The sequence below is a fragment of the Fukomys damarensis genome, unplaced genomic scaffold, assembly GCF_012274545.1.
Source record: "Fukomys damarensis isolate Sample0158 unplaced genomic scaffold, DMR_v1.0_HiC HiC_scaffold_13, whole genome shotgun sequence".
Lineage (NCBI taxonomy): Eukaryota > Metazoa > Chordata > Mammalia > Rodentia > Bathyergidae > Fukomys > Fukomys damarensis.
The window spans coordinates 11,387,972-11,400,838 of record NW_022900925.1 but is presented as its reverse complement, the minus strand read 5'-3'; the positions used below and the strand labels follow the sequence as shown (position 1 = coordinate 11,400,838).

General features: G+C 38.2%; 1 protein-coding gene across 3 annotated transcripts in view; it reads left to right on the top strand.

The window, feature by feature from the left end:
• Window positions 1–11,511, top strand: part of Derl2 (derlin 2) — a 16,078-nt gene extending 4,567 nt beyond the window's left edge. For 2 of the 3 annotated variants that reach the window (XM_033762833.1, XM_010605840.3), the window contains exons 4-7: window positions 323–416; window positions 1,579–1,774; window positions 2,035–2,125; window positions 8,130–11,510. In XM_033762833.1, the coding sequence (XP_033618724.1) occupies window positions 323–416; window positions 1,579–1,774; window positions 2,035–2,125; window positions 8,130–8,235 (487 nt within the window). In that variant the 3' untranslated portion in view covers window positions 8,236–11,510. Of the gene's footprint in view, window positions 1–322; window positions 417–1,578; window positions 1,775–2,034; window positions 2,126–6,027; window positions 6,078–8,129 lie in introns of all 3 variants that reach the window. The other variant, XM_010605839.3, reaches the window with a different exon arrangement.
• The last annotated feature ends 1,356 nt before the right edge of the window (window positions 11,512–12,867 follow it).

The following is a 12,867-nucleotide window of genomic DNA, read 5'->3' as shown; positions in this document are numbered from 1 at the left end:
AAAAAAAAAAAAAAAAAAAAAAAAAAAAAATGTAGCCAGCCGTGGTGACACACACCAATAATCCCAACACTTGGGAGCCTGAGGCAGAAGGATTGTCACAAGTTCAAGCCCAGTGTGGGCTACATGATAGTTTGAACCTAGCCTGACCTATATAGCAAGATCCTATCAAAAAAATAATTAATCCAATTACCACTCAAACATTGTTAGAGAAATGAAGACTTGAGTTCCTTACAGATAATGTGAAGTCTAAGTATACTTAAAAGGTTAAATTTTACTTTATTCGTGTTTGTGTGCTTAACATTTTCTTAACTTGGAACTTAAGATACCGTTACTGTCGAATGCTAGAAGAAGGCTCTTTCCGAGGCCGGACAGCAGACTTTGTATTTATGTTCCTTTTTGGTGGCTTCTTAATGACCGTATCCTTCAATAAATACAGGAAAATGTTAAAGAACAGCCTCTCTCTTCCTAAAGCTTTTCATCTGTCTCCTACAATTGACTAGATATTCTTAACAACCAGATAAAAGCAAACCTCCAGATTTTAGCTTCAGGGCATTACCATTTATTTTACAGCTGACTTTTGTGACAGCTTTCCCACCCTAGAGTTGGACAGAATGTCTTTCTACCACTCTGAGCAGGGTAGAGGAACTTTAACCCAGGTGGGTTACTATGAAGCATCTTAGTTATATCATTATCTTTTTCTGTTTGTTTTTTGTTTTGTTTTGTTTTGTTTTTGGTACTAGGGATTCAACTCGGGACCTTGCACTTGGAGACAGGCAGAGACAACCAATGAGCTAAATCCCCGGCCCATTATATCGTTCTTGATGAATGTGCATCACTTTTAAACTAAGTTAGTGAGATGTGTAGTCACTGTCAAAAATGATTTATTATTTATTAAAAAAGAATTTCATTGTGTATAATAGACTTGGATGTAGTATTATCTGACAAGATGGTATTGTTCCAGGTAGCACTGTTCATCTGTGAGTGAGCTTTTATTGTAATTATTGACCAAGGAATTAACACTTTTCAAAGAGGCAAGAACTTCACAAAAGCAGTCATTTCACATGTTCATACAGCTGTAATCCAGATGATCTCACTTAAGCCAGTTTTTACCAGATCGCTCCAGGTCATTACATTGGTGGTAAACCCATGGCACACATGCCACAGAGGGCTGTTTGCTGTTACTGAAAGCTCTAAAGGGTTCACCATTGCTGCTCCAGCTAATTACTTTCAGACTCTTTTTTCCTTTAACAGTGGACCCTTGACTGACAAATTCAATTGGTTCTGGAGGGCTGGTTGTAACTGAAGTTGGTTGTAAATCAATACAGCTGAGATCTGGATGTTTACATGGGTACACGCTGTAGATACCAAGAGGCAGGTGAATCTTCCATTAACCTAATTAACCCAAGTTGTTCAAATGTCAGGCCAGTCCTAACTTGAGGGTCTACTGTATTCTAAATATGTAACCGCTCAACTTTTCTAATTCAAACTTTCATTACAATACAATTTTTAGTGCTCTAAAGTCTCAACTTTCCCTATTATGCTTTCAATGTTGATATTTTCCTTAATGCCATCTGTTAGCTTTTTGGTTTATTTGTGAGCTTAGTTTTCTTGGGCCAGGCCTTCACAATAATGCTTGTCTACGTGTGGAGCCGAAGGAACCCTTATGTTCGCATGAACTTCTTTGGCCTTCTCAACTTCCAAGCCCCGTTTCTGCCCTGGGTGCTCATGGGGTTTTCCTTATTGTTGGGGAACTCGATCATTGTGGACCTCTTGGGTAAGAGTCTTAACACTACTTTTCCTGTTGTTTTAACCTGTAAATTTATTTTGTCACTATTTTTCATGTTTATCCTATCCTTCATATATAGCTATTGTAGGATTATTTGATAGTTACATCTTAAAGACTACAATATCAGTTCACTAATTTTTAAGAGTTACACTGATAATTGTCCTAAATATAAGCAACTTAACGTTGGTAGTTCATGTGCAGTCAAAATTTGAGTTCTTTCCTCAGTCTTTATTTCTGGTTGACTGTAGGTATTGCAGTTGGCCACATATACTTTTTCTTGGAAGATGTATTTCCTAATCAGCCTGGTGGAATAAGAATTCTGAAAACACCATCTATTTTGTGAGTATTTAACCCCATGTTTTATGTCTGAAACATGATGGGAAGCCAGGCGAGGTGGCGCACTCCTGTAATCCCAGCACTCGGGAGGCTGAGGCAGGAGGATTGCTGTGAGTTCAAGACCAGCCTGGGCTACATAGTTCCAGGTCAGTCTCAACTACATAGTGAGACCCTGTCTCCATAAATAAATAAATAAATAAACAAAACATGATGGAACCCATGATCTGGGTTTCATTAGACTTTCATACCTTTTGGTACACATAGTTTAGGGCAGTCAGTATTTGCAGATTGAGTAATGTGGCTACAGATGGGGTACACTTGGATTGAATAGGAGCTGGCTGCTAGCGTTGTGTCAAAAGAGATTAATAATCCCAGACATTGTGGGGGTGACTTTGCAGTTATTGTCCTGGATGACCACTAAAACTTCCTAGCCCAGGGAGGAGCCTATAGTTTTATGACAAGTGCTGTCCAAGTTTAGAGAATTGAGGTAGCAAACTAGGCAACATGGATGAAATTTTCTAATGGTGAGACATAAGATAAGATCCTAGTCTAAGCTTGTCTAAGCTGGGCTCAAACTCAGGATCCTCCTGCATTAAGCCTTTCCAGTGCTAGGATTACAGGAATGTGACACCATACCCAGCTTGCTACATGTGCTAACTTTTCCTGCAGTTTCGTTTGTGATTAGAAGTTAAGTGTTTGTGAGTGTGTGGATGTGTGTGTGTGTGTATACACACTGTAGCTTGGATATGATCTAATTGTATCCCCCCAGAAGTTGTGATTGGATGCTTAGTTCCCAAAGTGGTCATACTAAAAGATACGGTGGAACCTTTAAGGGATGGGGCATAGTGGGAGGATCTTAGGTCATGGGATCCCTTGGAGCATTATAAAAGGAACTGACCTGCTGCCACCCAGCTCTTGTGACCTTCTAGTTTGAGACTTAGTCACTTGCTAGGTCCTGCCTGAGCTTGGGGTATTGCTCTATGCTGAGGCGTGCCCTGCCCTTTGGAGTTTTAGCTTGTAAAATCACGTGTTTAATAGACTCTTCTTAATAATTACGCTGAGTTACGTATTTCATTGGTGATGCAAAGCTGACTAATACAGTGTATGTGTTTTGAAGGTGGTGTTCTTTTTCCTCTTATTCCTTTCAAGATTTACTCTTCCCTTTGGCTTGCAGTGTTTGACTATGCTGTATCTTGCTTGGTTCAGTTTCCTGAGCTAGAGATTTGAATTTTAAGACCCCTTTCTACTCCAGAATTTTGTGTCTTTGGGAACTACTACATTTTTTTCAAAAAGGGATTGATTAAGGGGGAAATTATGAGTTTTTATTATACAATGTTTGTTGTAGAATAAATGAAAAAGTAAATCATTTATTACCATTGCAGTGGCTACTATTGTTATCTTTTTGATACCTGTAGTCTTTTGCCATCAGTATATTTTTTTAGTATACTTTTTTAAAGCGCTGTTTCATAACCTTTTTAACAATATGTCACGATTACTTTTCTGTCATAAATGTTCTACAAAATTGTAACAGCTACGTGATAATTCATGATACTGATTTAGCATACTTTTACTGGTCCCTTTTTGTTAAACAGTGACATTAGTTCTTGCAATTCCCTTCTGTAATTGGAGTGGTGAATGTCCTTGTAGCCAAATCTCTGCATGTATCCATGATTATTTCCAAAGAATTACGGAACTGTGCCAGGGATTTAGCTCAGTGGTTCCACCACCTGCCTTGTAAGCCCAAGGCCCTGAGTTCAATCCCTGGTACCCCCCCACAAAAAAAAGAATAATGGAACTTCTATTTAAATTATTGCTTAAATGCCTTCCAAAATGGTTCACGTTTGTTTGTTTTTGGTACCGGGATGGAACTTGGGTCCTTGCGCTTGCGAGGCAGGCGGTGGAACCACTGAACTAAATCCCTGGCCCTAAAATGGTTCAAGTTTACATTTCTACCAGCAGTGTCTAAGGGTTGATTTCTTTATACTTTTACCTAACTCCCTTATTTATCATTTCCTACTTTGATAACTATAAGATGGTATCTCATTTTTTATGATTTGGGAGGGTAACCCAGGATTGAACTCAGGACCTTGTGCTTGCCAGGCAGGTGCTGTGTGGCTGAGCTAATCCCCAGCCTGATTTTTATGATTTTTTTAAAATTTTTTGAGATAATATCAGACTTATAAAAAAAAATTATACATATACAGCTGGGGATTTAGCTCAGTGGTTCCGCTGCCGGCCTCACCAGGACAAGGTTCCAAGTTCGATCCCTGGTACCAAAAAAAAATTATACATATCCAAAGGACTTTTTTAAACTCTTAACAGTATTAGAACAGTGGTAGTGAACCTTTTAGAAACCAGGTAACCAGCCTGCAAATCAAAACTCACATATATCACAAAGTGCCAATACTGCAATTAAACCTGAATACTGAAGTTTTAGTTTTTAAAAAACAACTGTTAGGCCAGGGATTTAGCTCAGTGGTTCTACCGCCTGCCTTGCAAGTGCAAGGACCTGAGTTCAATCCCTAGTACCAAAAACAGTACAAACAAACAAAAACAACTGTTGCCTCATGCTTGGCCACTGGGGCAAGCTGGCTCATGTGCTGACAGAGAGGTCTCTGCGTACCTGCTGTGGCACACAGGCCATAGGTCACCACTATTATATTAGAAAGTGAATTGTCCTTGTAATGCCCTGATATCCCCTTAATGTATATTTTCTGTAAACAAGGATATTCTTCCACATGTGAAAATCAGAAACTAAACATTAAGCCTCAGACCAAATTCCAGTTTGGCTAGTTGTTCTAATAATATTATAGAGAACATTATATAACATAAATGTATAATTTTGCTATAAATAACAAAGAATACAGATTCAGGTGTTGTATTTAGTTGCCTTTCATTTAGACTCGCTTAAGTCTCCTTGACTTTTCATAACACACGTTTGTTTTTTAAGATTATGAGCTCGTCTGTAGCATGTTTAATGTTCTCCCTTGTATTTAGATTCAAAGTTTGCTGCTTTGGCAGGAGTGTAAGAGAAATGACGGTGTTCTGCTTGCCACCTCTTGCTTGGCACAGGATTTCAACTTGTCATATTTGTCAAAGTAATGGTCACTTTGCATGAGTAAGGTATCTGCCAGGCTTCTCACCGTAAAAGTAGTCTTTTTCCTTTTGTAGTTGAGTATTTCTTGGAAAGGTACTTTCAGATTGTTAGTTTAGATCTAGGATGTCTCCCAAAACCCTTATGTGTTCAGAGTTGGGGCTTTTAGAAGATGATTAGGTCAGGGAACACTGCTCATCCACTGATTACTGGGGTGTAACTTGGAAGGGTGTAGCTCCCTCCCTGGCTCCTTCTGTCCATCTCTGCTTCCTGACTGCCACGATTTTAGCAGTTTTCCACTGCCAGAACCTTCCACCTTCTACCTTCCCCTTTCTTCCAACTGTATACTAAGTCCTCTAAGAAATTTGAGCTGAAATAAACTTCTCCACCTTTAAGTTGTAGGTGCCTGATATTTTGTCCCAATGACAAGGAAGTGATTTAAGATAGACTAGCCTGGCCTGGTAGCTCACACCTGTAATCTCAGCCCTCAGGAACCTGAGGTATGAGGATCACTGCAAATTCGAGGCCATCATGGGCTACATAGTGAGTTCAAGGCCAGTCTCAACTACATAGCCCTGTCTCACCAAAAAAAAAAAGAGAGAGAGAGAGAGAGATTATGTAGATATCTCTTTATTAGTTCATTTGTTCACATCTGCATAGATTCATGGTTTTTTATTTTATTTATAAATTATAATCTTTTATTATTGTTTTGATAGATTTTTCTCAAATTTGGCTAATGGAAATCCCTTCAGAATATTCCCTGTAATCATCATTATTATTTTTAACAATTTATTACGTTCTGGCCCAACAGGATATTCCAGGCTCTCCCTGACCTAGTCCTAGAATCATCTGTTTCTTCAGGTAACGTTGGTTGCTTTTTAGTGGAGAACAGTATTTAGAAGCTAAGTTCTAGATGCTAGATGTGGTCATGGCTATTGGCATGTTGACAGTCTCAGGTCCTTACATTGAACTTACAGGATTATATGTATGTGTAGGAGCATGGATATGTGCATAGATTAGTTTTACATGGTCTACAGCTTCATGGATAGACTCGTGATATGTATACCTTTTTTACAAGTTGTCCTAGTGTAATATGTATCTTTGAAATTTGTTTATGTTGTTTTATTCATTCCTCTACCCTCCTCACCCTACTCTGACTGACATCCTATCAGGTCATCTCCATGTCTGCATAACCTGGTTGGGCCCTTGACTCCTTACACTAACCTACTTCTCCCCATCCCTTTTCTGCCCAGAGCTACGGATGCTCAACTCTGCCGTGGACACCTATTTTGTTCTTCCTTCTTTAACATTTGATCAGTAAAAAGTTTTAAAATTATTTTAGAATGCTTTTCTTTAGTTATTGTGAAAGTGTACATTTTCATGGTTATTGACCATAAGGATTTCGTTTTAGTTTATCTGCTCATCCTTTGCCCATTTCTCTATTGGTAGGCTCGTTTTTGCTTTTTGCATTGCTAGCAAATCCAACCTAGGGCCTCACAAATGCTAAGCAAATGCTTTTTTCCTTCAGCCCAGTGGTATGCTTATTTTTGTTGTTATTTTGTAAGTATTAGAGTTCATTTTGAAATAAATACTTTTTTCTGACTCCAGTTTAAAGTGGAAATTTTCAGATATTTATAATTTTATCAACTGTGGATAAGTACAGTTAGAAATGGTGCTAATTGAGGGTGCTACTTTAATGGTTCATTTTTTAATGAGATTTTTGAATCAATATATACTTGCAGCTAAAGTCTTTTGAACATTTACTATCTCTATGCTCTGCCTAATTTTTCTTGGGATATTTTTATTTTAAAATTTTTCTAAATTATGGGATCTAACAAAATTTACAATCTTACCCATTTTTAAATGACCAATTAATTGATATTAAGTATATTCATATTGGTGTGCTCTTATCATTACCATTCATAGAACCCTTCACCTTGCAAAACTGAAACTCTTGTGTCCTTTAAATAACTCCCTAGTTCTCCATCCCCTTAGTACGAGGCAACCACCATTCTATTTCTGTCTTTATTAATTTGACTTATCTAGGTACCTCATACAAGTAGAATCATACAGTATTTGTGACTGGGTTTATTTCATTTAGTATAATGCCATCAAGGTTCTCCTCATCTATCGTGTATCATATGTTGGAATGAATGTCCTTTCTTTATTTGTGTGGATGTGTAATACTAGGAATTAAACCATTCCCTGCCTGCCTGCCTTTCTCTCCCTCTCCCCCCTCTCTTTCTTTCTCTTTCTCTCTTTCTTTCTTTCTTTCCTAAAGTTCATTCATTCATTCATTCCTTCATAGAGTCTTGGCAAGTTGGCTGGGTTTAAACTTTCGATCCTCCTGCCTCAGTTGCCTAGAGAGCTGGGATCAAAGGTGTCTACCGCCATGCCTGGCCTCATTCATCTGTAAATGGACCCTTGAGTGAAGAGGAGACCTTCGTGATAAATTAAAGCCTGGTTATAAAACAGACGAAAGTGTGATCTATTGTAGAATTGTGGTTATTTTATTTTAAGAAAATGATTAAAACATTAACAATAGCTATCTCAGGTTTCAGAATATTTTGTTAATCAGTGTTCCTTTTTTCTTCAGTTAATATGTATTGCTTTTGTGGTTAAAAAAAATTAGTAAAGGGGCTGGGGAGTTAGCTCAGTGGTTCTGCCACCTGCCTCGCAAGTGCAAGGACCCAAGTTTGATTCCTGGTACCAAAAAAAAAATTTAGTAAAGGAGTTAAAAGTTAATAAAAATGTTAAGTAGCTATGGACACTTTTAAAGCATGATAACTTCAGTTGGCAGGAAGATGTAATGTTTGTCCATTGGTGACAACCTTGTGGGAGTAAACTGACCTTATAGTACTTTGGACCTAAGATGATTCTGGGACTAAATTATATTTGTTGCCTGTCTTTTAGGAGGACTATTTTTGATACACCAGATGAGGATCCAAATTACAATCCACTACCTGAAGAACGGCCAGGAGGCTTTGCCTGGGGTGAGGGCCAGCGCCTTGGAGGTTAAAGCACCGTGCCAATAATGAGACCCAGCTGGGAAGGACTCTATGAAATACCCATTGGGATTGTTTTATCCTTTGTTGCAAAAGTGTGGACACTTTTGACAGTTTTACAGATTTTAACTCCAGAAGCACTTTACAAAATGGTACACTGACTAATCTAGAAGATATTTCCAGCATTTTGCCAGTGGTTCCTCACTACACTGGTACTGAAAGTGTAATCTCTTGGAGCCAAAAAACTGGAGAAACCATTATATCCTGCCACCTCTTAACAAGTACATGAGTACTTCAGATGGCATAAGGCAGGCGTTTTTCTTCCTCTTCTTTGATAGATGAGGCCATGGTGTAATGGAAGTTTCAGAGAGGACAAAATAAAACTGAATTCCATCTCTGTTTCACTGTATTAAAGCTTTTGTGTGTGATCTTTTAAATTACGTGTTTTAGCTCTCCTGTGTCAGTCTGAGCTCAGAGCAGTTTACATGCCTGCTCTTTTTGTGTCTTTTAACTGGATTTCATTTCAAGATTGGAAACACATGGCTGGTGTGCTATGGCTGTGTACATCATAATTCACAGTGCTAACTTCAATAGGAATATTTATCTCTGTCCTTCAGATAAATTGTTCTCCATCTGGGAATTGAGAAACTTCAATTTATCAAACCACAGGGCAGTTTCAGCAGCAGGAGGAATTCCGCTACAGAAAAGTCAGCTGCAAGCAGAAAGTTAATCGAGCATCTTATTTGTTGTGCTTCTGTTTCTCTATTAGGAAATATTGAAGAAAAGACTGGTAACAGTTTTGGAAATCTACAGGAAGGTAAATGGGCAGCAGTTAAGCATACATCCTTCCTTGGTCATTAGAATGTTAACAGTTTTCATTTGCTTCGTGAAAAGCTGAAAACTTTGAGAGCCAAGTACCTGGTTTACCTTCCCAGTCAGATAGAAATTAGGGTCTACAAAATTTGGCACTTAATGCCTATTATTTACTGGTCCAAAATATTAAGTCTCCCATGGTCTCCTGAGGTTTGTGATCATACTGCTTAATCGGAACCCAGAAGAGTGAAAAAGGACACCCCCAAGAAAGAGGTGCTCTTAGTTTTCATAAGCAGCATAAAGGCGTAAGATCCTTTCTCCAAACTGGATCGTCCTTAGTCGTTCTGTCTTGGTTAAGGGTAGCTTTCCATAGTGAGATTTCCCAGAAAATTTGACATAGGCTTAAATAGAAACAAATGTAAATTTTCAGAGTGTTTCCAAAATGAAAAGTATTTTAATGTCTTTCTAAATGTAATGTGCATAAGTAATGGAATTTAGTCGTATTTTACATGTTGCTAGTAAGTAAGTTTGAATATGACTGTTGCAATTTTATGAAACTTGGGTCAATGGACTGCTTTATTTCCTAAAAGGTTTAGAGTCTTTTTAAAGTTTGAATGCCAATTTTAGATCATATAATCCTGTGGGATTCTTAAATTTGACCATTTTTGTCTCTGTTCAAGGAACCTTTTAGTCATTTTGGTGTTTCTGTTATATTTTGTATTTTGTTTTGCAGTACTAGATATTGAACCCAGGGCCTTAACACTAAGCTACATCTCCAGCCCTTTTATTCCAAGATAGGGTTTTACTGGGCCCAAATTCACAATCCTCTTGCCTCAACCTCCTAGAGTTCTAGAATTACAAGGCATGTGCCAGCACATCTTTTTTTTTTTTTTTTTTTTAATGTTTTGGGCTAGAAATGGGGGTCTGTAGTTTTATTCTTCCTTCATTAATTTTGAATTAGCCAGTTAATAGAATTTTGGTTTTTTTGGTTTTTTTTTAGTACCGGGGATTGAACTCAGGAGCTTATACTTGCAAAGCAGGCAACAGAACCACTGAGCTAAATCCCCAGTCCCCAGTTAATAGAATTTTTACAGTAAAGTTTTAATCCTAAAATTACTTCACCTAAGTGGGGAATAACTACACATCAGTGACTGAGTATAACAGGAAACACATTTTGCTGGTAGAACCTAAAAGCAGTTAGTTACAGGATTTTGGTTTTCCTCATTTTATAAGATGTAAAATCCTAGTGGCAGGATTCTGTTACTACACTGTCCTGATGGTGGTAGTTTGAATCATTGACCTCTCAGTCTGACCAATCCTACTACCACTATCCCTAGCCTTGTGTTGCTTGACAGGATCTTTATGTATCCCTGGCCATTAGGAAAAATCTGTACTTTTTCCCAACTTACATCCTGAACTTCATTCTTCCAGAATACACTTCCTTTTCATAATGCAAGTTAATTGAAAAGTGAAATCTGATACATGGAATTTTGTGCCCAACTAACCTTATATACCAATATAATTTGAGAGACTCCTGGATTCTACCAGTAATACCAAAAGGCACACCCCTGACTTAAGACATAGGGATTTTTTTTTCGTTATAGAAATACAGCATATGTTCATTTTTAAAGTAAATGGACATATAAATTGCATCTCCTAGTAGATATTTTTATATGCATTTTGGTGTTTTTTTAATTTTGTTTTTTACTATGGATTTGTACTTGTTTCTCTCTTACAGTTGTTCTTTTCTCTGTGTCTTGTGTATCCTAAAATTTCATACTAGCACAGTTTCTTGAAGCAAAGTACCCATTTTTATGGATCTTGGTAGTGGATCCCTCACTTTGTCTCTGAGGGCCTCTGAAAACTAAGTATTGACACTATTGGCCATGTTGAATAACAGGCTTCCTAGAATTGTCATCTCTCCTGCCAGTGTTTTTATGTTGCTGTACTTTCTTTTTACAGACGAGTTCCACATGTGTTGTTAGCCAAGATCTGCTATTATTATCAGTATGAGATTGCATTAAAGCTGTTTGAACCATGTGTGGTCAGGTCATTTCTCTGCTGAGAAATCCACAGTGGCTTCTTAATAAGCCCCTATATATAATGCATACTTTGTCTTCCTCTCTGAAGCGTACTCCCACTTCTACCTAATAGGGATCTCGAATTAAGTCTTCAGTCCTTCAAGGCCTTGCCTTTCTCCTGACACCTCAAGAAATCTTGATTGTAAGGCCTATTTCATTGTCTTTGAATCCCTACAAAGTTTCACATCTGTATGACATACTCTTCCACAAAATTATATACTGTCTTACACTGTTCCTAGCTAGTACATGTATTTTAGTCTTCCTCATAAGAATGTAAGCTCCTTAAGGGCAGGGATCATGTCTTAAATTTTGTATCCACCACAGTGCCTAGCACAGTGCTTGGCACATGACTGCTGAATAAATACTTTGTATATTGATCGGCAAACATCTGGTATTTTTAATCGCATAGGTATTAATGGGTATGCACACATGGGAATTATGGCTGGTTTCTGAGAGTTATGGTAGTCTAGAAAGGGATAGGCAGAGCTGAATATGATTGGGGGCAGTGTTTTGGTATTCATACAAGCCAAAGGGATCACCTGCTGGTATGGTCACAGATAAGATCTGTAAATCCACAGATATCCCTGACAACGTGTCTGATGTATCACATTTTGGAAGAAGGGCCAGGATATTTTAATAATTATTAGTTTGTCGGTATCTGTATATGAAAGCCACTGAACCACAAAAATTTGAGAGGTTAGCAGATTTCAGGCAACTAATGGGTGAAATGTAGACAGTATGGCTTCATCCTTATATAGGATTTAATTATTTTTTCATCTTAGTTTTGAGGCTGCAGAAGGGTTAAGTCTTGAGGCAAGAGGTTATGGATAAATTACTTACAGATGTGTTTTGCCTTTAATGAGCCAATTTGTGTGTGTGTGTGTGCCAGGGATCAAACTTGGGACCTTGTACTTGCAAGGCAGGCAGCAGAACCACTAAGCTAAGTCCCCAGCCCTAATAAGCCGATTTTTTAACACATGACAAAAAAAATTTTTTTTTTTTTTGCTTTTCTTAAAAGGGGGGGGGTGGCGAGGCAAGCATGGTGGCACACATCTGTAATTCCAGCACTCTGAGGGCTTGAGGCAAGAGGATCTAGAGTTTCAATCCAAGCTGGACAACTTAGCAAGACCCTATCTCAAGAAATTAAAAGAGTTGTAGCTCAGTGCAAAGACCCTGGGTTCAATTCCCAGTACCAAGAAGAAAGAAGGAAAAATGGCATGTAGGATCACCATTGCCTGAAAGTGAGTAGTGGTTACTTTTACAAATAAATAGGGCATGTGCCCTGTACTCCATTTCAATAGGAGAGGGGAAGAATAGAGATTTTTTTTTTTTTTTTTTTTTTTTTTTTTGTACCAGGGATCAAACTCAGGTCCTTGAGCTTGCAAGGCAGGCAGCAGCAGAACCACTGAGCTAAATCCCTGGCTCTAGAGAATTTTAAGAGAATAATAAATAGGGGAACTCACCAGGCTTGAGAACATAGAGTAGCCTGGGACAAAGTCTGACTCAGAACAGATGGTTTGTAAATCTCTGTGGGACAAAAGTAGAATAAAAGGGTGGGAGACACCCTTCATTCAGGTGTGCTGACAGACTTAAGTCTTTCCTCTGATAGGAATTTTGTTGATTAAAGCTCAGAGAAGCTTCCAGAGATAACTTTCAAGTCTGGACTTTAGGCAGATAACGTAACTTTGCACAATATCTTCCCTTACATTGGAAGAGAGAGAGGGAAGTTCAGGTAGACCTATATCCAGAGGC